A 24,957-nucleotide genomic window follows, 5' to 3' on the forward strand; every position below is an offset into this window, starting at 1 on the left:
CATATGTGTTTAAGCGTTCCCTTCTTGCGAACACCTCGGCGCACAAATATAAAAAGAAGAATTTAGAATATGCAAAAGCAAAAGAAAACACAGAACTTGAAATGGAAAACATATATATATATATATATATGTATATATTTTATATAACCACACATAGTGTGGATGGGGAGGCGACGCGCTTCCTTTCCCAAATAGTTATAATCCGAGGGAATGGGCCCTTCCCCATGTGCTGAGTTTGTAATCGCTGAGAATATTACCACCGAGATTGAGTATCGCGAATATGTAAGAGAATGATATATTATCTAAATCTCAATGAGTGTATTTGTATTCCAACTCAAGCATCGACCAAATTCTTATCATGATTTCTTCCGTCATTTGCCGTAGAAATCCTGTCTCTACCTCCAAAGCGGTTTCTCTATGTGAGCGATGTTGGAGAGAGAGGGCGGCAGAGCCAACATTAACTAGATGATCCAAAGAGTTGAAGTTTACGAAATATATAGATTTAGAGGCCTTCAAAAGCGCTCATGCCTTCCATCAAGAGCTTTTCATCCAAAAGCATGCTTTTCATCAAGTGTTGTAGGCCTTCAGTTCAAAATTAAATCCAAGGCTTATATTAGGACACGTGGCTCAAGGAGAGGCCAAGAAACCCAAAATTTCCCATAGGCTGCCTACCGTAAAAAGAAAGCTAGCCACAATTTCCAGTTACATCCTTGAACACAAGATCACTCGCAAAATACATACACGACATTAACCAAACAACACAATTAATGGATTCCAGCACCATATGGCTATAATAAACAAGAACACGAAACCCCTGCAAATACATTCCACTGGGGTTTGATGTAGTTGAAAATTTCTCTCACTTTGGACAATGCACGCTATTGAGAAAAGGGTTGCCAGCCAATGAATATTGTCAGTACATATGCAGAGCAAGGGGTAGAAATCACAACCATCAAAACAATTGTAAATGAGCAAATGATATCCATTTTTAACATATAGAGAGAAGCATCTTGTAAGATACAATATGTTCACAAGGTACTACTCCTAAAGACAACTTATAAGGTACTACTCATAAAGACAAGTGATACAAAGTCCTTTACAAAACTAACAGGCGACTTTAACATAGACATGCACAATCAAGGAGAGCTTGGATTTTGTGTTTGATGGCACTATGCTGCCTGCCTAAAAACTCACAAGAATCAATCAGCCTACGCAAACCTCATAATGCACTCCCACGAACCAACAACCATTTATCGATCGCACTTAGACCACGTATGGAGGAACATGCCCAACAATTCTCTCGGCACATCCTACGCTTATTGGACCGACCATTCCATAGTATGTGCTTGCATCTGCTAAGACATCGTGCTATTCGGAAACATCCATCACACTAGTCCGCCTTCTTGCAGGGATCTCCACCTTGTTCTAAACATGGCTTCCCGAGCTGCAGCTGTAGTTGGAAACAAACTCATCGACATGGGTACCAAGATCGTTGCAGTGGGTCGCAATTACGCTGCCCACGCCAAGGAGTTAGGAAATACCGTGCCGAAGGTCTGTTCTTCCAATGCCAACTCGTAACTTAGTTGACCAAACTTCAATGCATAAAAGTTGAAAAGCAGATAATTGTGAAGCTGTCGCAATAGGATGACTACAAACCACTCGTACTGCTTCGCCAAAAGGCTAGTCCCGTTCTTGTAGTCCGCACGTGTGGAAGTGCCCCATGTAAGGATTGGGCATTCGGTGCATAGTGAGCCATATCTTCTTGTCAGGTCAAAGCAACGGTACATATGTCGCATGTCTTCGCGACATACATATACTTTATTAGCCCTGCCTTCCAGCAGAGCTCTAGCTTTTTTATTTTCAAAAAAGTGTCCCACCTTTCTAATTGAAGCTGCCCAATCCGTCGTCATCAGGCTGCCCATGCTTGGCAATGCTCACGAGTGCTTATCCTCTCACTCCATTTGTTATCATTTTTTAAATTAAATAAACAGATAAAAATTCAACTAATTAAAAAATAATGATAATAATGTTTTTCTTGTGTTTGCGTTTGTGTTTCATTGGGTTTTCTTATATGTAAGTTGGTTAATCTTTGTTCCCTTGATTGTTGTGATAGTTGTTGTTTTTGTCCCTTCAAAAAAAAAAAAAAAGTTGGTGTTGTGTGGAATTTAACATAATTAAATTCTTTCTCTCTCTCTCTCTCTCTACATTTCTTATTGTTATTTTCTACTTTGTTTCTTCCTTTTTGCTATCCAAGTTTTTGTTGTTTGGTTGGGGTTTACCCAAGAGCTTCTAGAATCTTTTGAAATGGGAACCTATGAGGGTTATTTTTATTTTTTATTTTTCTCATTTACTCTTCATTTTGTCTTCCCTTCTTCCCTTTGTTAAAAGTCTTTCAAATTTTTTTAAGTTTGGATATATTCTAGATCTTGTAAAGGTATATTTTTCAGTCACTTGCTCTGCTTCAGAGGTGCGTATGCCCTGTAGCTATCCTATCATATGTATGTAAGTTCTTGAACATGTTGAGTGAGTATGCTTGTCGAGTCTCTTGTTGCTTTGTTTTAACTTCTTCAATTATGTTTGCCCTTTTGTTGTTTGACGCTTTCTGTAGTCTGGCTAAGTTCCTTACTTTGATGTGTGTTTTTTTTCCGGGTTGCTAGGCCTTTTTTGTTTACGCCCCCATCATTTCCTTCTTTTTTGTTCCTTGTCTATCTTGTTGTTCTTGGTTGCGGTTATTGGGGTCATTCTTGAATCAAGGGCTTCTTGTGAAAAGATTCTTGGTGTGAGGGACCAAAGGGTTACCCAGTTGGAGCTTCGAATTCAGGACTATGCTGAGAAGCTTGATTTTGAAATGACTAAGCTGCTTGCTTTGTAGATTTTCAAAAAGCCATGATCCCTTATGATAGGAAAGATGTGGGTTTCAAAAGTCATAGTTTGGGAGGTGATGAGTCTATATAAGTTAGTCAAAAGGGAGAGAGTACATGCCCCTAGAGGTCTATCAAACTAAATTGAGACGCCGCTCTCAGCGACACTCTTTGGACTCCACATTTGATGAGATGACAACCTTCATTGATTGCCTAGGAGGTCCATTGTTTTGCTTCTAGACGTATGAGAAACCCTTAGTTTGGGGATTGGAGAACTTTGAGGCAGCTTAAGAAAGTTCAGGGAAGTGCTGGAACTAAAATCACAATGAAGGGGTGGAAGAGCAGGGAAAGAGAGGGAAAACCACATCCTAGGGCTCAAAAATAAGGGCTGGACCCCCCGAAGGACTTTATTAAAATATAATAACTTTGTACAACTGGCTCGTAGAGGGAGCATGAGGCTGAGTACAATTCTCAATACAATTGGCAGCCTAGAGGCTCTTATTTTATAGGCTAGGCCAGCTGGCTAGAAAGCATGTGCTTTCTAAAAGCGGGGCCTGCTTTTCTTGCCTAAAATAGGCGCTTTTCTCTAGAAAGTCAAGCTTTTTCTAAAGGCAGGCGCTTTCCTCCATGGAGTGGGGCATGGGGAATTTAGCACTCTCCAAAGTCGCATGAATAATATCCAACACTTTAACAAATCGGAGGTTAGCCAAATGCATGCATTCTAGTTCTTGGACTAATCGTAGTCCCTTGTGGGCGTTCCCACTGTTCTCCTTTACCAATGCAAAGCAAAGTAAAGAAAACTTATTGTAGTTAACCAAAGTCTACTTTCTTTGACCGAAGTCAATCTAATAAAGATTCCTCTTTATTTCTTTGGAGAATATTGGGTAGTACACATTATACAAATAACAATATAAGAATTCTCAATAAATTAAGGCGTTTTAGTTGCAGCCCTCAACTTTTTAGTCCTATTCATAGCTCCCAAGTAATCTATGTTATCTATAATATTGATAGTAGTAGTACGCTTTATGTAGGTTAGACTTATTGTACAGCTTTCATCTTTCAAGAGCATGTTGGGGAAGCTAGGAAAGTTCATTAAAAAGATTCTTTGATTGGAGATTTGAAACCTTTATATGCAGCAATGGCAAATTCTGGTTTTGAATCCTTTCATTGTTTTCCTATTGAGCATTTAGTAAGAGAATTTGCTAGCTCAAAAGAATTGTTGAAGATAGCTAGGCCTCGAGAACTTTTATGGATGAGAACTTTACATACCTTCTTTTCTAGAGGTTTTAATTTAAAAAGGAAGTCTGCTCATCAGAAGAGTAAAAGGCTAGCCAAAAGAATTCTATGGTTCGAAGAACTCATCCAAAGGTTAAGAATGTTTCTCCTTATCATCATAATTCATCTCAAGTCTGGAGCCAAAAGTGATTTTTGCTACTACATACTCCCCTAATGATGATATTAGAAATGTTGCATCTAGTTCTAGACGTATGCATCATGTTTCTTGTGATTCCCCTTTAGAAACATTGCATCTACCTTTAGACTGATACATCATGGTTTTTGTGATCTCCTTTCTTCTCAAACTGGAGAATTTTCACCTATAGAGCTATAAGAGAAGGGTATAGTTCTTGGATCGAACTTATGTTTTTGGGTAAATTTTTTATTAAGGTTTTTGAAAGATATAAAATTAATTAAAATTCATTAGTCTGTAGAAAACTTCTCGTGTCAAGATCTTCATTTAAAAAAGCAACATTGCTTTTAGTTAAAAGTATTGTTAGAGAAGTTTCTAAAGTCTCAAGTTCTTGGTCTTAAAAGCGCTTCCATTTCACGAAGAGAGCTTATGATCACTATATTTTCTTCTCCTAGTCTTGATAAGGTAAGTTTTTGTTCTATATTGAAGTCACCTTAAGCTATGAGTGCTCTTCCTCATTGCTTAGATGAGTGATTGCTTGGAAATACGACAAAAGGCATTCAATTATGTGGACATTGGCAAAACCTTACAATGCATGGAAAGCTAGACATTCTTAGTAGGCGTTGAGTAAAAAGTTTGCTCCTTTCGTTTCCTAGCCTTGATAAGATAGGTTTTTGTTCTATATTGAAGTCACCTTAAGTTATGAGTTCTCTTCCTCATTTTTTAGAGGTGTTTGGAAGCATCTTATGTTTGCTTGGAAATATGTGAAAGTATTAGGACGAAAGGCATTCACTGATCCTGGAGACACAGACTTCCAAACCTGCTCAAACTTGCCACATGGCAGGGCGCCACTGTTGCGCCTGTCTGCCGGGCATTTTTGCAATGCTTTGATCTTGGAATGAGCTCCAAAGTCCACCTGACTGATGTGCCTACTCCGCTACGTAGATAATTCCTTTGTTTGCTACAATAAAAAAGAGTAACCCATACAAGCCACTGTGGTTGAGACAAAGGGCTCGCTTGGGCCCTTGTTAAGTGCTATGCTAAGCTAAGAAGCTCAAACGCTCAAACTCAAAACTCAAAGCTAGTACTCAAAATACAACACCGCTCACCGACGAGTTGCGAAGATCTCTCGTATACTTGGTTCCCCTCCCAAGTTTGTAACGTATAGAGTTGTAGTAGATCTAATGGTATGATACAGTTGATCTCATCTCGTGGGATCAAAGGATCTGGTGCATCGAAGCTGTACTGAAAGGGGGGCGTGCCCCAAAAGTTGCTTTGCAGAGACATTTAGCCACTATTTGTGGGCACATTGTGCTCAGATTTGCCTTGGACAGATTTGCAGGTATTTGCCCTTTGATTCGGGTTGGTCAGTTTTGCAAGACAGGCTTTTGCAGGCAAGTGTTTTCTTGGATAGATTTTTGAAGTAGATTTTAGGGCAGATTGTGCATTTTGCTCAGTGTTTGAGCAGCCTATTTGGCATTTACAATTGCAGAGCACTTGCTGTTATTTGGAGATTGGCATTTGTAGATTTGCAGTCAGCTTTGGAGCAGCCAGCTCTTTGCATTGTAGCCTTGAGGATTTGACATTTGCAGAGCACTCTTTTTCTTTGGGGATCTTCATTTCGAATGGCTCACCATCAATCTATTGGAATGCTTGCCCATGAAGACAAGCTTGATGGTACGAACTATCCCATGTGGTCGTACTTGGTGCGCCGGTATCCAAGGCCACTTTTGCCACTTTAACTACTTTTGGTTTATCTACCACTACTCCCACAGTGCTTTCCGCCACGGACCCTCCAGCACCTATACAGATTTGTTGTGATCAGAGAGATGCACAGGCACATGCAGCGATTGCTATGAATAGTAAGAGGGAGGTTGTATCTCACATTTGGGCTTTGCAAGGCAGCCAATGATGCATGGGAGACTTGGGCCAGTCTTTATCAGATTTGCAATGAGGCCCGGGTTGCCTATTTATGTAGGCAGTTGGATAATGTTAAGATGAACGAAGGGGACAACATGGATGCCTATCTCACCAAGATTAAGGATTTTAGAGAGCAGCTCATCAATGTTGATGAGATTGTGCCAGATTCATAGGTAGTGTCTATGACATTTGATGGGCTTCCTGACTCATACCAGCGATTCGCTACGACATTGAGGCTAGTGGCCATGGGTAACTCCAACCACTATAGCTTCAATCAGCTTGTTGCCCTACTACTGCAGGAGGAGCAGAGCCACTCCAATTGGGTTGCCTCCATTCATGCAGATCAAGCTTTTGCTATAGATCATAAAGGCAAAGGGTAAAGGGGGCAAGAATTTCAGCAAGCCTAAACCTTTTGGCACTTCATCTACTTCTATCCCATCTAATGGGAAGAAAAAATCAAAGCTCTGTAATTATTACAGGAAGCTCGGTCATGACATCTCAGAATGTCACAAGGGCATTGCTTCAGAAAAGAAAAAACAGCAAAAAGGTCTTGCTGTCACAAATGCTCATGCTGCCCCTGAACACATGCATGAAGCAGCAAACATGGCTCATGATGAGTGGGCATTTGTTGTGACATATCAATACCATTCGGAGAAGCATGCTTCAGCCTTATCTGTATCAGATTCAGAGTCAGTTGCTATTTTGATAGCGTGCTTCTTAGCACATCACTTCCTACCAATCTCTCTTTCAATCCTTGGGGGCTGCTCCACGTGGTAGCACTATCACTTGTGCCAATAATGTATCCTCTCTCGTGAAGGGGATTGGTCAGGTTGAGGTCACTTCACACTTTTGGAAGTATTTTATGCTCCAGGTACCAAGAAGAATCTGATTTCTATCTCAACCATCTCCCTAAATGGTTCAAGGTTCTTTTTGATGGTGGTGGTTGTGCCGTGTATGACAACCGGTATGATGACTGCATTGTACATACTGGGTCACTTTCTAGCGGGCTGTACCATCTTGATGCCTATGAAAAACAGCCAGCTATTGAAGCAAATATGGTCTCTGAATCTACCATTTCAAATTCACATATGGGGTATGAGAGATTGGGGCATTTGAATTACAAAAGTCTGGTAAAAATGCATTCAAAGGATATGGTGCTAGAGCTCCCACCCATGCATGCACATGCCAAACATGTCTGGTGAAAATGCATTCAAAGGATATGGTGGTAGACCTCCCACCCATGCATGCACCTGCCAAACATGTCTGTGAGGGCTGCTTATTGGGCAAAATGCATGGGTTCTCATTTTCCAAAGATGGGGCTGTTGGTGCATCTAGGAAGTTGCATCTTGTGCACAATGATGTATGCAGGCCGATGCAGACAGCATCACTTGGGGGTGACTTATACTTCTCTACTTTTGTGGATGACTTCACTAGATTTCCTTGGGTTTATGGCATGAAGGCCAAGTGAAATGTCTTCTCTTGTTTCAAGCACTTTCTTGCTATGGCTGAGAATGAAAGTGGGAACAAACTCTTGACTCTCTGCACTGAACGGGGGGGGGGGGGTGTGAACATATGTCCGTGAATTTTTAGCAGCCCGGGGCATAATTCATTAGTGCACATTGTTACACACTCCGCAACATAATGGGCATGTAGAGTGTAAAAATAAAACAAAAGTGGAAATGGGCAGGTGCATGCTTAAGGGAAAGTCTTTGCCAAATAAATTTTGGTTGGATGCTGTCATTGTGCCAACTATGTGCTCAACTGAACACCCACTCGAGGATTGAAGGCTATGACCCCTTACGAATCATGGACAGGCCACAAGCCTATAATTTCTCACATGCAGTTGTTTGGATATCTTGCATATGCACATGTACCCTTTCAACTGAGGCATAAGCTTGATGTTAAGGCCATCAAATGCATTTTCCTTGGCTACAGCTCACAAAGCAAAGGATACAGGTTGTTTCAGCCTAGCACAAGCAAGGTGATTGTCAGTAGAGATGTTGTTTTTGCTGAGCATGCTCCTTTACCTTGGCTGGACTGTAAAAAACATCCATGAGTTGAAGCCTCTGATGTATTTGATGCCATACTTGCCTTCACCACTTCAGATGATGCTTTGTAGAATCCGGCTGCAAATGCTTCTAGCAGCTCACAGCCTCCTCCTGTTGCCCATGTCCAGCCTGATTTGCAGCCATATGATGATCATGCTATTGAACAGGTAGTTACAGAGGAACGGGCTGTCATTAGACAACAGAAATGAGTTCCAAGGTGGCTATTGGATACTCTACGGGACAACAAGCAAGCCGAGTCCTTGGCTGCCTGCACTAGAGGTGGTAAAAAACAAATGGATGCCAATTTGTTTCATGTTTCTTTTGATTGCTACAGCCTGCAATGAGGAACCCCTTTGTCATAAGGATGCATTTGATAGCAGAGAATGGATAGATGCCATGAAAGCTGAACTTGATTCCATTCACTCAAATGGCACATGGGAGTTGTGCGACTTGCTTGTAGGCAGCCCACCTTGTTGCGAAAGGCTATGTCTAGCAACATGGCGTTGACTTTGAGGAGACATTCGCTCGCATTTATGCATCACAACCATTCGATGCATCGTTGCTCTTACATCCTATAAGCATTGGGAGGTCCACCAGCTAGACATTAAGATTGCTTTCCTTCATGGGGATTTATTTGAAGAGGTCTATGTACCTAACCTCTAGGATTTGATGTTGAAGGATCCAAAAATCAAGTATGCAGGCTGAAAAAGGCCCTCTATGGTTTGAAGCAGGCACCGTGGGCATGGTATGCCTTCAGATACATTCCTTTTTACTATGCCTTGGATTTCAGAACAGCCCTACAAAGGCCACTCTTTTATGTCCGAAAGAGTGAATCAGAATTCTGAATTTAATTCTTTATGCAGATGACATGCTTATCATAGGGCCAGACACTCAAAAAATTACAGATTTCAAGGCAGATTTGGAGAAATCATTTGCAATATCAGATATGGGTCGGTTGCACTACTATTTGGGCATTTAGTTTGTTGATGCTGAGGGGGGCATAATGATGAGTCAATCCAAATATATTGGACAACTCTTGCAGCGCTTCCAATTCAAGGATTGTAAGCTGGTTTCTACTACCCATTGGAACCTGGCTTCTGTTTCTCCTCCAAAGATGGGAGTGCCCCATTTGATGCTAGTCTTTACCAGCAGGCTGTGGGCTGCCTTATTTACTTATGTCATACCCAGACTGATTTTCAGTATGCCATTTCCCAATTAAGCAGGGACATGCACAAGCCCAGCACGCATCATTGACAGGTAAAGAAGTGGGTCTTCCATTACTTGAAGGCCACACAACATTTGGGATTGCTTTATAGTGATCAGTCTTCACTAGATTTGCATGCATTCATGGACAATGATTGGGCAGGTTGTTATGACACCCGCGTGTCACACAGTGGCAACTATTTTATGCTTGGCTCTTCATGCATCTCTTTGGTTTAGCAAGAAGCAGCCTACAGTTGCCACTTCTACTTTTGAAGCTGAGTATAGGGCAGCCTTCACAGCTACAATAATATGTGTTTGGCTCCGAAAGTTACTCTCAAATCTTCATGTCAACTAGGACACTTCTACGATCATTTACATTGACAGCCAAAGTGCTTCTGCCGTTGCGTGTAATCCTGTCTTTCATGCGCATACCAAGCACATTGAGGTGCACTATCATTATGTTCGAGAGTGCCTGTCGATTGGAGATATACATTTGTCCTACGTTCCTATGGACGATAACTTAGCATATCTCTTCACGAAGGCTCTACCATGACCCAAGTTTGAGGCTTTTCGACATGCTTTACACTTGGCGCCATGTAGTACGTGATGTTGATCTCCCTGTACTATCATAGGTAATGAGTATGTGCAACCATGATATATTTACCAAGTAGACCTGAGATGTATCCAAGATACTTAAGCCATACCATGGAGGGTGGTTTGTTAGCACTTAGCCTTGGTATGGTCTTGTAGGCTAGTTAGGACATTTTTTCTAGTCTTGGTCAACCAATTGACTTTGAGCACTTACCCTTGTATGGCCTTGTAGGCCAGTTAGGACTTTTTGTCCTATTCTTGGTGAACCAGTTGACTTAGAGGCCATATAGTGGCCACCACTAGTACTTTCTCATTATCCATTTGCAAGTACTTCGTTTTCCCATAGCATATTATCTGCTCCTTACATTCCTTTTGCACTCCATTGCTCCCCGCACCCAACAATAATCACTTGTAGTTTCTCAAATCACTTGTAGTCTCTCCGAATCATCCGGGATCCCATAATCACTTGTAGTCTCTCAAATCTCCTCTAGTCAGCCATTGAGAGATCACTCTCAAGAAGTTGTTGCATACATGGTTGTCGCCCTCACTAGTATATCAAATAGTCATCCCTTCGTCTAAGGGCCTTGGACTTGTGTGTGGAAGCCAAAGCTCCTTGGCCTCATTTAAGCTATGCCTTGGCTACATGAATATTGTGAAAATTGCTCCCGTAAGGACTGCTCCTAGATAAGTGTAGGATTGCACGATCTTCACCGGCTCCTTACTATAAGTGAAACTATGTCGATGAAGTACTTCCCGTGAGGTGTTGAAAATCATTACCTTGGGCTTGCCAAGGTTGATTGCCAAGTTTCTCTCCTGCAAAAAACATCTAAAGCATCTAAGTGTTTCTGTAGGCCTGTTGCTAAGGAGGATATGAGGACTATATCGTCTGCATAAAACAATATCTGTATCATCAAATCAGCTAGCGGTAATTCCTCACCTGTGATCTCATCAATGTAGAGCCCAAAGAGGGTTAGTGAGAGGGGGGCATCCCTGCTTCACTCCAATCGTGCTCTCTATCCAATCTCACAAACCTCTTGGGATGCGTACTCTCCCTGTGACTGACTCATATGACGTATAGGCTCATCGTACCCAAATCGTGACTCTTGGGATCTGCATCTCCGAAAGTCTCCTAATTTTCGGGCTGGTGGAATTGTGTCAAAGGGCCTTCCGAAAATAAAAAGCAGGCGTAGACTTTATGGGATCTCAACCTCGCCTCCTTAATGATGGCCCGAAGAGTGAGAATGTGGTCAAGGGTAGAGAGCTGCCTCCTGTCCCAAAGCTCGCTACCCTTGTGCCTCTATGTAAGAGCTGAGCTCACTCTCTAGCACGGATCTGTAAATCTTGGCCAATGTATGGTCAATCATGAGAGTGTGGTAGCTCCCAGTGTCCATGGGGTCCCCTGCTTTGTGTTGGAAAGGTTACCTGCCCATCTGTAAGCCCCCAAATGAGGAGAGCGTGGGGAAGGGAGACCTAGGGCAGAAGATGCCCAGAGAGGAGAGGGGGCTGCCACATGGGCAGCACCTCACAAGAGAAGAAGGCTGCAAAGGATGGAACCTGTGGAAGGAGTAGAAGGCGGGGACAGCAAGCCCTAGATCTGGCCTGGCAGGGCACGATGATGTCAGCAGCAGTACGGTTCAGTACAGTGCTGCACACGTGGCTGGAGAAGAGCCTGGCAGAGGGCAGAACCAGCAGCAGCAGGGTGAACAGGCGCTGACATGGCTGGGGCCTGGTGGAGCAGCAAATGGGGCTGCCAGTGGGCAGAGGCATGCCTTAAATAGGCTGGGCCCTTGCCTAGATTGGAGGGCCAAAAGCCCTAGAAGTGTGGGCCAAAGGGCCCTATTTTTTGGAGCCCTTAAAGGGCTGGTTTTGGGGCAGACTGGTCGCCCCAAACAGACCAGCCAGTTGGCCCATTTAGGGCTGGCTGGTCGGTTACTTCAAGGGGCCCTTGGGGCCTATAAAAGCAGAGGCCACAGGCCTCATTTCACATCCAGCAACCAGCAATTCCAGGGCAGAAAGGAGCAGCAGGAAGCCTACTCTCTGGGCCTATCTACAGGAGGTGAGAGAGTGCAACAAGGGTTGCAGACTTAGCCAGTAAGGGCTGGACCTTGGCTGTCTTCTAGGGCAGCAAGGTGCTCGGGCTGCCTCACGGTAAGAGTGAACTCCGTTATCATCATCACTTGGAGCAGCAGAAAAGTCCCATCAGAAAGGAGCATCAGGAAGCTTGTCTTGGGCCTCATCACTGGAGGAGAAGAGTGCTAACAGTAGCTGCAGACTTAGCTGAGGGTGCTGCCCACCTAGGCTGGTGCAAAGACAGCAAGGTGGAAGGGATCTGGACGGAAAGTCTACTTACGCTCAAGGTGGAGCACGCGGGCTCGAGTCTAGAGATAACTGGCAGATAGGAAAAAGACCTTGTGGTAAGATCAGAGGACCACACCATTGGTGGGACTCTGGATCTCTCTCTTTTGTATTGTGTCCATAGTTTTGGACGGAAATATATTATTTTGGTGGTTTCTCTATCTGGCTGGTTCATTGTCTATTGTTGAGTCTGCACATCTATATTATGCACATTTAGTAAAGAAGTTTGTGATTCCACACCCCACACGCACACTGTGTGAGCTCTTGGGCATCACTATAAGTCTTCCGCTGTGTGTACCCTCTATTGGGTCATTTCTAACACTTTGTATATGGCGCAATGGTGGTGGTAACTCCAAGCAGGTGGGAAGCCATGGCATACATCATGATTAGACATCTGCGCTAAGATTGGGACCAAGACCTCCTGTCCATGCGCAAGATGCTCAGTCTGCAATCCCTCATGATCCTGGGCTCTCGGGTTGTGGAGCCAGCTCAATAGAGCTCGCATATTTTTGTTGGAAAGGTCACCTTCCCATCTGTAAGCCCCCCATATGAGGAGAGCATGGGGGAGGGAGACCTAGGGCAAGAGTGTAAGAAAATAATACAACGTCTGTGCTCAACAAATAACAGGATCTCGTACGCAAGAGAGAAAACAAGATAGTATGGAGAATCAAAAATTTGATTACTGTAGAACTGATACAATAGATGGCGCAGCGCGCTGCCTCCCAACCGTGCGCTCCTGTGAAAGAAGCTTTGATGGCATGCTGGAAACAGTAGAAGACGGAGGCTGGATGCTAAGGAATCAGGGTTGCTGTAGCGAGTGATGAAATGGGCTTCACGGGCTTGCTCTTATATAGCCACCAGTCGTAGTCGGTTAGGCTCAATTGGGTGACCGACCCAGTCCGCCCAAAACGGTCGACTAGGGGTCGGTCCCGAAATATTCCACCGACCATACGATAGAACCGGTGCGCAAAACAGAGCAACTAACCTACGGTAACCGTTCAGCCCAGAGCCATCCGGGATCATTAGAGGCTCCAAACGGGCCCCGCAACCCGAGAGTGGGCTGCCTCGAGAAATGCTCCGTCTACCCTCAGTGCGGTCAGTCAAGGGATGCCTTCCCGCACTTGCATGTAGCCTAGTTGGTGGTGTGCCAACTCTATTTGAAGCCGTCCAGCCATCAGGCCACACATGGCCCCCATCTGGTGTCCAAACCAGGACCTATTGGATAACCGAGCTACTCAAATGCCTTCTCCTCATATGGGGGGCTTACAAGTAGAGTTAGCTGGTTCCCGTGTAGTTACACGAGAGTGGAGCATTGATATCTAACAAGAGTTGCCACATGGGCATCTGTTTGGATGCCATGTGGGCAGCATGCCCAGAGGAAAGAACATGGAGAGGGGGCTGCCACATGGACAGCATAATAGCTGTCATATGGGCAGCACTTCTAGAGAAGTACCTGGAGCCATCTGAGAGTATGGATCAGCACCGTGGATAAGGCGACTGGCAGAAGCAGGTCTAGGAGGAGATTAGTGGCGATTTGGAGCTCCAGACAGAGGCATGGAGTGGCTGTATGAAGGCGGCACATGGCGGGGTACTTCACCATCAAAGGCGCACACGTGCAGGGCAGGTTTGGGGCCTGCACAAGGGCCTGTTGATGGCAGAATAGCTGCAGCAAAGAACAGCCTAGCAGCAGCCCAAAAGGGCCTGGCTAGGGCCCTTATATAGGGCTGGTTGGGCGAGCCAACCAGGCCGACCAACAGATGGGCTGGTTAGGGTTGGGCCAGCCAACTGAGTTGGCCAGAGGGGGTCGGTCCATCCTCCTGCTGGGTCGACCATTTCTCTGGGCCCTTTGGGATTATAAAAGGGGCACTTGGGCCTCCATTACTCATCACTTGGAGCAGCAGAAAAGCCCCATCAGAAAGGAGTAGTAGGGCGTCTCGGGCCTCATCACTGGAGGAAAAGAGAGCATACAGTAGCTGTAGACTTAGCTGAGGGTGTTGCCCACCTAGGTTGGTGCAAAGACAGCAAGTGGAAGGGATCTGGACGAAAAGTCTACTTATGCTCGAGGTGGAGCACGCGGGCTCGAGTCTAGAGATAGCCAACAAATAGGAGTAGTATATGTGGTAAGATTAGAGGACCACACCATTGGTGGGACTTGGGATCTCTCTCTCTTTTGTATCGTGTCCATAGCTTTGGACGCAAATATATTATTTTGGTGGTTTCTCTATCTGGCTGGTTCATTGTATATTGATGAGTCTACACATCTATTCTATGCACATAAGTTTAAGAAGTTTGTGATTCCACACCCCACACCACACTGTGTGAGCTCTTGGGCAATTCTATCAGTTTTTCGTTGTGCGTATCCTCTGTTGGGTTGATTTCTAACATGGTATCAGAGCCCAAGTAGGAGGCTCACATGTGTGGGAGCCTGGAGGCAGGGACCTTGCTGAAGGATGACCTTGATTCATCATCTCTTGGGAATCGACTTCCACAACTTGAGGACAGTGCCCTTGCGAGAAGGAGGGTGACTCAGGTTCAGTCAGGTGCGTTTCTAGTTCTGGTCTACTGAAGGTTGAGTTTGTTTGACTTTGCTGTGTGGTTTAGCAGCAGAGATGCCGATCTCTTCATCCTCTTCAGCCCTTGCTCTCCCTTCCTCCTCCCCCAGATTTCTTTCTTTCACTATCCTCTAACTTTGGAGAGTCTAGGAAAGTGGATGGGTCAAAGCCCCCAATCTGGAAGGTGAAGATCCCGAGTCATTTAGTGGCTCGGAAGTTGTGGAAACTGACAACGGGAGTGGAGGCGAAGCCGGAGGATATGCTGAACAAGGAGGGGAAGATACTCATGCCTGTAGACGGAGAGGAGCTTCAAGCTTGGGAAGACAGAGATGCGCATGCCTTGGCATTGATCATTGGGACTACAGTGGACTCTGTGCTTCCTCACATCCAGATGGCCGAGACGTCAGTAGAGACGTGGGTCATTCTGAAGGATCTGTATGAGACAGACAACACATCCCGGATCTTGCTTCTTCAGCATCAGCTCTACAACCTTGATATGGATGAGGGAGATTCGGTACATGACCACTTGATGAAGGTTAAGGTGGTGAGGGATCGACTGGCATCAGTTGGTCAGAAGGTGGACTCGTGCCATTTGGCCTTGATGGTACTAAGGAGGCTACCTCGAAGGTTCAAAAGCTTTGTTACGACTGTGATAGCAGGACAGAGGATCAAACCTCTGACTTTTGAGAAGTTGGGTTGATTACTACTACAGGAAGAAGCTAGGGAGAAGCTCTACAACAACGACAAAGATGACAAGGCGTTGCTGGCAAAGGATTACGTTGGCAAAGGAAAGGGTAAGCCTAAAGGTGGCAAGTCCAAGAAAGACGACTCTTATGATGAGGATACTTCCAAGAGAAAGAAGTAGAAGAAGTGCTTCTATTGTGACATGCCAGGTCATTTTGCGAAGGATTGTAGAAAGAAGGTGGCGGATTAGAAAAACAAAAGGAAGGAGTCCGACCCAGATTCAGAGGGTGACACAAAAGCCAAAGCAAATGTAGTAATCGAAGAGCTGATGTTGGTGACATCTCCGTGTGTTACTGAGGTTAGATATGCCGACCTAGAAACCACAGTAATGATGTCTCACATTGAGATGTGGGTCAACGAGGAGTCAGATACCTATGTGAAGTTGAAGGACATAATGGAGTGCTTGGAATCATCCAGGTGTGTGGCTGTCGATACTGACACGAGGGCGGATTCCATGGAGTGTCTTGGGGTTTCATGTTTAGACGGATGCTGTACTTCAGAAGGGGATAGTACAGGATTACACAGACTATTGGTATGTGCCTCGATGAGGTGCATGGTTTGCTTTGAGAGCAAGCACACAGGCAATATGACGATCTGGTATGTACTGGATGTTCTTCATTTGAGCCTTTATAGCATGGTGTGGAGAGAATCTGCTCTTCATTTGTCTCAGGTAATGCAAGATTGGAAGGAATTGGCCTTCTTCGAAGGAAGAAGGGGAAGTGTGGGTGCTTCTTTAAATCTCGGACATAGATTGCTGGAAGGTGATGGACAAGGTGCACTGAAGCCAGAAGAGTACCTGCTTGAGAGCTCAGTGAGAGTTCGTGGTCCAGGTTATTTGGAGATACTCATTTCTTGTGGACCTTGCCAAAGGAAGGATGGGTTGAGATAGATCCTCAGAGCATGGTGCCTGGAAGACTCCAGGTTGTTCACTCATATGAGGGGGACAACTGGAAGATCGTGATGGCTAGATTGCTCAAGTTCAAAAGGGGGAACGTGACTGAAGGTGGTGGTGCTAGGAGGTGCTACCAGAGATAGACCTGTGTACCAGGATGGTGTGCGGAAGTAGAACCAGACCTGGTGGAGCAGGCAGGAAAAGATTTTGACATCGAAGTGTTCCAGAGGACTACGACCAAGGAGTTACTAGAGCATCGTCATCGACGTGTTGGTATTGGGCAGATATGTGTGAGAGGGGGTGTTGGAAAGGTCACCTCCCCATCTGTGAGCCCCCATATGAGGAGAGCATGGGGGAGGGAGACCTAGGGCAAGAGTTGCCACATGGGCATCTGTTTGGATGCCATGTGGGCAGCATGCCTAGATGAAAGAACATGCAGAGGGGGCTGCCACATGGGCAGTACCTCACAGGAAAAGAGATAGAGGGGCTGCCACATGGACAGCATAATGGCTGTCATATGGGCAGCACATCTAGAGAAGTACCTGGAGCCATCTGGGAGTATGGATCAGCACCATGGATAAGGCGACTGGCAGAATCAGGTCCAGGAGCAGATTAGTGGCAATTTGGAGCTCCAGACAGAGGCAAGGAGTGGCTGTATGCAGGCAGCACATGGCGGGGTACTTCACCATCAAAGGCACACACGTGCGGGGCAGGTTTGGGGCCTGCACAAGGGCCTGTTGATGGCAGGACAGCAGCAGCAGCCCAAAAGGGCCTGGCTAGGGCCCTTATATAGGGCTGGTTGAGCCAGCCAACCAGGCCGACTGGTTGGGCCAGCCAACCAAGTCGGCCAGAGGGGGTCGGTTCATCCCCCTGCTGGGTCGGCCATTTTTCAAGGTTCTTTGGGCCTATAAAAGGGGGCACTTGGGCCTCCATTACTCATCAATTGGAGCAGCATAAAAGCCCCATCAGAAAGGAGCAGCAGGGAGCTTGTCTTGGGCCTCATCACTAGAGGAGAATGTTAGAAGGTCACTGCTCCACTTGTGAACCCCCGATTTGAGGGGACAAGGGGGCAGGAGACCATCGGGGGTAGGGGAGGTGAAAAGGCAGAAGACCTACCTGTCAGGGAACCTGCGCTGCAGCGTGAAGATGGCGCGACATCCTAGGCGCTCCTGGACCTGTGCACGGGCAGAGTTGGCAGCTGCAACAGCAGCCCATAAGCAGGGCTTATGGGCCCTTAAATAGGGCTGGCCTAAGCCGGCCTGACCAGCCAGCAAAGGCCGACCAATCAGGTCGGTTGGTGGGCTGGCAGGTCGATGCCTTGGGCGGGGAGCCGACTCCCTAGTTGGCCAAAATGAGGGGGCCTAGCCCCTCCTATAAAAAGCCCCCCCTTCCCCCCTCATTCCTCATCACCTGCACTTACAGCCTTGCACACAGGCAAGCGCATAGGGAGAGGAAGAGGCTCAGCATCATTGACAGCACTCGGGCTGTTTGTACACCCTCACCCTTGAGCTTTTGTTGCCCACGATTGTGGAGGAATATATCTGAGTTTTGTCCTCTCTCTCTTTCAGTTTTTTCCTGAGTGTTGTATGAGCTACAGAGGAAGTGAGGTGTGAGTGATTCTATCCTCTATTTCCAACATGGAATTAGAGCTAGGTTCACAGCTCTAGATCGGAGTACCTTTGCTAGAAGGCGACTCCAATCGACACTCAGGTTTGCTGCATGGTCAAGTTCTCCGCTGTATATTCAGTTTACTGTTCTTTATTACAGCAAGGATGGAGGACAAAGATTCTACTATTGCCTCTTCAGCCCCTTCTCTTCCTTCCTCCACCTCCAGATTCCTCTCATTTACAATCCTGAACTTAGGAGAGTCAGGGAAGCTAGACGGGTCGAACTACCCAATCTGGAAAATGAAGATCCGGAGCCATCTTGTGGCCCGGAAGTTGTGGAAGCTAACGACGGGGGTGGAGGCAAAACCGGAAGACTTGTTGGACAACAAGGGGAAGATTCTGATTCCAGTGGATGGTGAAGAGCTTGAGAATTGGGAAGAGAGAGATGCCCACTCCCTAGCATTAATCATTGGGACCACGTCGGACTTTGTTCTTCTGCACATCCAGGTTGCCGAGACGTCTGTAGAGGCATGGGCTTTCCTGAAGGATTTGTATGAAACGGACAATACATCTCGGATTCCGATGCTCCAACACCAACTGTACAACCTAGACATGAATGAGGCAGACAATGTTCATGACCATCTGACAAAAGTCAAGATGGTGAGGGACCAGCTCGCAGCAGTTGGTCAGAAGGTAGAGTCAAGTCAATTGGCACTGTTGATCTTACACAAGCTACCTAGAAGCTTTAAGAGTTTCGTGACTACGGTCACTGCAGGACAGAGGACCAAGCCTCTCACCTTCGAGGAGCTTGGGCCTTTACTATTGTAGGAAGAGACTCGAGGAAAGCTGTTTATGCAATCATATGAGAAGGCTCTCATGGCGAGGGACAAGCCCGGCAAGGGTAAGTTCAAAGACTCCAAGAACAAAAACAAGACCAAGGATGCATAGAAAAAGAGGCAGATGAAGTGCTTCTATTGTGAGAAGCTTGGTCATTCCGCTAAAGAGTGCCGCAAGAAGAAGGTGGACCTCAAGAAGGAGTCCAAGTCCAAGGAGGAGCCAAAGATTGAATCGGCAAACGTCACGGCCGGCGCTCTCTTCATCATCACCACTAAGTACTGCCCCGCTTATGCAATCAGTAAGGGAGAGGAAGGTTGATATGTGGACAGTGGAGCTTCAAAGCACATGTTCAACTAGAAGGAATGATTCAAAACCATGGAAGGTACGCATCCCGATTCCAAGGTCACTGTTGGGGATAACTGGTCATGCCCTATGAAGGGTATCGGTAGTATTCCGTTCATTACGACTGCAGGAAACGAGGAGTTGATTTTCGGTGTACTCTATGTACCGAATTTGTGCAAGAACCTATTGTCTGTCAGTCAGATGGACAAGCACAATATGTCGGTATTATTCGACAACAGCAAGGTCACTGTCACATCCAAGGAAAATGGACAGGTTATGGCTCAAGGTGTCGAGGAGCATGGGCTATATCGGCTCAACGCTCTGTTGGTGCACAAGCAAATTATGGCATGAGTGGTTCGGTCACGTCAACTATGGCACTCTCTCTGAGATGCAAAAGACGAAGATGGTGGATGGAATTCCATCGATTGCAGGCAATGATCGTGTCTGTAATGCAAGGCTTGTGTGGAACGCAAGCAACACAGGGACAAGTTTCCACAGGAGGCCTCGTCACGGGCCAAGAAGCCGCTCGAGTTGGTTCACACCGACATCTGCAGCCCAATGTCGACAAATTCATTCGCAGGTTTGCGGTATTCTCTCTTGTTGATGATTTCAGTTGCATGACATTGGTATTCTACCTAGCCAAGAAATCTCAGGCTTTCAAGAAATTCAAAGATTGGAAGGCCCAAGTAGAGAAGGAAAGCGGGGAGGTAATCAAAGCCTTCCGCAATGACAGAGGGGGAGAGTTCACTTCTACCAAGCTCAATGGATTCTGCAAGAAGCAAGGGATTAAGAGATAGCTCACGACAGCTCGCACATCTCAGCAGAATGGAGTTGCTGAGAGGAAGCACAGGACCGTCACAGAGACAAGGGTTGTGAGGGAGGAATCTCTCGAAAGCCTACTGGGTTGAAGCCGTGAACACTACCGTTCACATCCTCAACAGAACCAAGAGCAAGGCTATTGATGGCAAGACTCCATATGAATATTATTATGGTAAGAAGCCCATCATATCTCATCTGAGGGTTTTTGGTTCTAAAGCATTTGTGCATGTACACAAAGATGAGCGAACAAAGCTAGATCCCCATAGCCGGAGCTGTATCTTTGTGGGATATAGCGAAGAGTCCAGGGATGTGATCTTTGAAGAGAACGAGCCACAGCCTATCGAGGAGGTTCCACAACTTCCAGCGTTAACCCCACCCAAAGTCGCCATTCGTGAGGTGGAGCCGACTGAAGACCCCGAGGAGGAGGAGGAGGAGGAGGAGGAGCATGCCACTCCAGAGCCAGCTCCCAAGTCAACTTCATCCAAAGTACCTCCATCTGAGAAGAAGCTACCTCAATGGTATTTGAAGACGTTAGCAGACGCACGGGTCACAGTCATACCCGAGAGTAGTTTCGGAGCGTGGTGGTCTCAAAGAAACATGAAGGCTCCCTCCATGAACTTTGCTTTGGTAGCTCAACTTGCGGAGCCCCGTTCCTTCCAGGAAGCGAAGGATATACTAGAATGGCAGGAAGCCATGAAGGCAGAGATGGATGCCATTTTGAAAAATGACATCGAGGTCCACTACCACTCTGTTCGAGAACTCATCGACGAAGAAGTCATAGAGTTGATATACTGCCCAACCAACGACGACATCTCTGATGTCTTCACGAAGGCGCATCCTAGGGAGCAGTTGGAGCACCTCATTCAACGCATGGGGATCGGCCCACAATTGTGACATTGAGAGGGGGGGTTAGAAGGTCACTGCCCCACCTGTGAGCCCTCGATTTGAGGGGACAAGGGGGCAGGAGACCATAGGGGGTAGGAAAGGTGAAAAGGAAAAAGACCTACCTGTCAGGGAACCCGCGTTGCAGCGTGAAGATGGCGCAACATCCTAGGCGCTCTTGGACCTGTGCATGGGCAGAGTTGGCAGCTACAACAGCAGCCCATAAGCAGGGCTTATGGGCCCTTAAATAAGGCTGGCCTAAGCCGGCCTGACCAGCCAGCAAAGGTCGACCAATCAGGTCGGTTGGTGGGCTGGCAGGTCGGTGCCTTGGGTAGGGAGCCGACTCCCTAAGGGCTCGACATCACTTGCAATAGTACATAGAGTGCAATGTGAAGGCCCAAAGGGGCGGCATAGAAACATAATGTCCATTATGGACACATGGCACTTAGGTAGGTTACAATTGGCAAGTGCGGGCCTTGGAGGGAGGATTCCAGAGGGAGTTTGAAGGAAGTCGATATAGGAAGGCCAGAGTAGAGGCAAGCAGGCTCAGGTCGGAAATTGTGGCAGGGTGGTTAATGAAGTAGAGCCCTCCTTTGTTGTGGGAGTTGTAATATTGGTATCAGAGCCAAATCGAATTGATTTCGTCGTGGGACGTGCATAGTAATTGGAATTCGGAGCTGTCAGAAATAGATAAGAGCATGAAGAGCTTTTACCTTGGTTTGCGCCGTCGTCCAACTTCTTCAGCTTCTTTTGAAGCGATATTGGTGAAGGATCGAGCTTCATCCTAAGCACAATTTGTTCACGGTTCAGTTCCACAGTTTCTGTCAACTTCCCCTGGGATTCCATCGCTGCGTTTATGTTTCATCCAGCATCGCTGCGCTGTTGTTTCATTGACCTGCAGAGCTCTGTTCACCTATAGAGAAGGAGTTCTATAGCTGTATACTGCAGACAGTGCAGAGGCCCGCTCAGACGAGTTCTGCGCACTAGAGTTGGCGCTGCAATAGCCCGTGAATCAACGAGATATGACAACACTAGAGTTGTCCTAAGGCCCTTGCCTCTTTTTTTACTGGGAATCGTGACTTCGCGGTTCGTGCCGCAGCATGTTTTTTACCCTGAGTCCTAACAGGCTGCTGTCTGCGCGTGTTGACTGGCTCTCAAGAACGCCCGTCCCATCCATCTACAACCCGTACCAAGCAAGAATTGACCTCAGCCTCCCTGATAGTGACAGCTGCGAATAGATTTCAGCAGAGCAGTAGCAGTAGTAGTAGACTAGTTGAAATGAAGAATAGCTACACGTCTCGAAAGCTTGATGGAGATTTGAGAGGCTTGTGAAGTGGTTAATACATTGGTATTAGGAGCCGCCGTGTGACAGTTTCGTCCTCTGCGTAGAGAACATAGAAAGGAATCACCATAGTTGCCACGTCATCAAAGGGACCTTAGACCTTGGAAAAAAGCCACCTCACCTTTTCTTTTATACCCCTCTCCAATCCAAAAGTCTTAAAGACTCTTCTTTCCCCCCTCTTCCTAAAGAGTACCTTCCTTCCAAGGAAACCTCAAATTATTTTAGCCTCTCCAAATTTAAAGACGAGGATTGAAGATCAAGTCGAGAAGTTTGAGAACAGGATTGAAGAATTATAACTTGCGTGGCGCAACGAGAGTGGGTTCGAATTCAAAAGACAAATCCAAGGCCATCGATCAAATTCCAAGGAAGTGGCAATCATATTTTTTCTCTCGATAAAGCTTCGGCTTTATAAAAATCTGAAAAACTCACATTTGAAAAATGTCAACTCCAGAAAGGGATGAAATGGTTAGGGAGAGCGAGGAAAGGGCTAGGAAAGGAAAAGCTGTAGCTGGAGAGGAACTACATGGGGAGGTACAAAATGAATCTCAGGAGGATAACGTGGAAATGGAGGACATAGACTACATTGATTATGGAATTCCGTATACTGAATTCACTAAACTTGAAACTCAAACGCAGAATATGGAAACACAATTAGGAACTATTAGTGATATATTGAAAATTCTAGCTGAAGCCATAACCAAGTTAGCTGATTCTCAATCGGTAACTCCTATGGAAAAATCACCGACTCCTCCTAATCAAGTTGAGAGGTTCACCTCTCGACTTAGAGAAGCCTCTAACATTCTTAAGGACTTGAAACTGCCAATGTTCAATGGGGCAGAAAAGGAGCACAATAAAGATGCGATTAACATGTTCTTGCAAAAGTGGCAAGACCTCCATCGACTCAAGAATACCCCTCCTGAAAATCAAGTCGTGGAAGCAAGTCTTTCCATTGGAAACAAGGCCTATAAATGGTGGATGAGCCTTAGAGAAAATGATAGAATTCCTAGGTATTGGGCTGCAAGCCTTCTTAAAAGAGTTTTTACCGAAAAATGAATTAGAAAGAGCATGGGAGGCTTGGGACAATTGCACTATGGGTAAAAACACTCTAGTCCAGTACATAGCGAACTATAGGGGGGCAGTCCTTAAGCTGAAGGGAATTGATGAATTCCAAAAGAAAAAGGGTTTTGTGAGGGTCTCAAAGATACTTATAAGATTGAGGTGAAAATAAATTCTTCCAAAACCTTTGAGGAAGCAATTAAGTATGCCCAAATATACGATGATACGACAGGGAAATCCAAAGTTGGAGACCTTCCAGAGTTTCTCATTGGGAGACATTTGATATTACTGCGGATTTGCAGAGGTGCTTCTGGAAGAGACTCTGGAAATCCCACAGGATTAGAAAGATTACTCTTTTCTTTTGGCTTTCTATCCATGGTGGGATTACAGTGAACCTTTGGAGATCAGGTTTGGAGCCGACCCTTGAGGAGTGTCTCTGCGTCCTGAGTAAGTGCTCCCTATAGCAGACCGCCTCATGGATGCGACGAGGCATCCTTGGTTTGGGTATGAGAGAAGTCTGGATAGTGGCCCAAGACTGTCCCTAAAAAGGCAATGGTATCGACCGCGGATCTCGTAGTACACGAAGCATCTGAACTCGAAGTGCTCCTCTGACTCCACATCATGTCGATCAAATAACGTGTATATGCGTCTCTCCCTGGCTATCCCCTCAGCTCGCCCGCTCTCAATACGGAGTCGGTGTGATGAAACTCTATAGAGATCCTCAGTGAGTGTGGCAGATGGATCCGAGTGTAATCTGGTGGGACAATGAAACCCTCCTCAGAGATGTGCAAACAATGGTCTCTGTAGAAACCTAGCTTCACTGGAAGCTCCCTCAGCTCCAACCAGGTTTTGAATGTGTGTAATTGAAGTAGATCTTCTCGAATGACCTGGTTGACCTCATGGTATCCTAGTGGGATAGATGGAGCATCTAAGATGTACTGAAAGGGAGGCAGCTTGTCTATGTGAAGTCCCGATCTCTCAAACCACCTACGTATCTGGGCATACAAATCTCTCTCATCCCCCCCCATCTACGAGGCCCATGGACGAAGATAGAGCCAGCCATGGCAACCTGTCACTTTGTTGTACTGGACCTGTACTGTTTGACGCAGTGTAGATGGTCTGGAACGTCGCATCTATCTGTAGTGGGGACGCGCCAAACGTGGCCCGAATGATGTGCTGTGGTACTGATGTCTTGCTTCGGATCATTGCGAGAGCAAGAGGATCTATAATGGCTCCACTCGAGCCCACTCTTTGTCTGAGAGATCCGGCCCCCAACAAGGGCTGCCTTACATGCCTGCTGGTCGACCCAAGGAGTAAAAAAGAAGAGCCTTGATTCGAGGGTCCTGAAAGTGTGAGTGGAAGCACTGTCTCTCCAGGCGAGCAAGTGAGGCATATCCCTGGCTCAAACGGGTCTACATCGTTGGTCTCATCATGAAAATCAGGCCAGAGAAGACGACGCCGAGGTAGGTATATGAGGAGATGATCTCAACCGGTGATC

At 46.1% G+C, this 24,957-nt stretch overlaps 1 protein-coding gene across 3 annotated transcripts in view; it reads left to right on the forward strand.

Moving 5' to 3' along the window:
* The first annotated feature begins 1,268 nt into the window (after positions 1-1,268).
* LOC147898914 (oxaloacetate tautomerase FAHD1, mitochondrial-like) overlaps positions 1,269-24,957 on the forward strand; it is a 113,723-nt gene continuing 90,034 nt past the window's right edge. For all 3 annotated transcript variants that reach the window (XM_087379276.1, XM_087379273.1, XM_087379274.1), the window contains exon 1: positions 1,269-1,551. In XM_087379276.1, the coding sequence (XP_087235402.1) occupies positions 1,432-1,551 (120 nt within the window). In that variant the 5' untranslated portion in view covers positions 1,269-1,431. The remainder of the gene's footprint in view (positions 1,552-24,957) is intronic.

The sequence above is a fragment of the Dipteris shenzhenensis genome, chromosome 9 (assembly GCF_047967505.1).
Source record: "Dipteris shenzhenensis isolate YYH24624 ecotype China chromosome 9, Dip_SZ_1.0, whole genome shotgun sequence".
NCBI lineage: Eukaryota > Viridiplantae > Streptophyta > Polypodiopsida > Gleicheniales > Dipteridaceae > Dipteris > Dipteris shenzhenensis.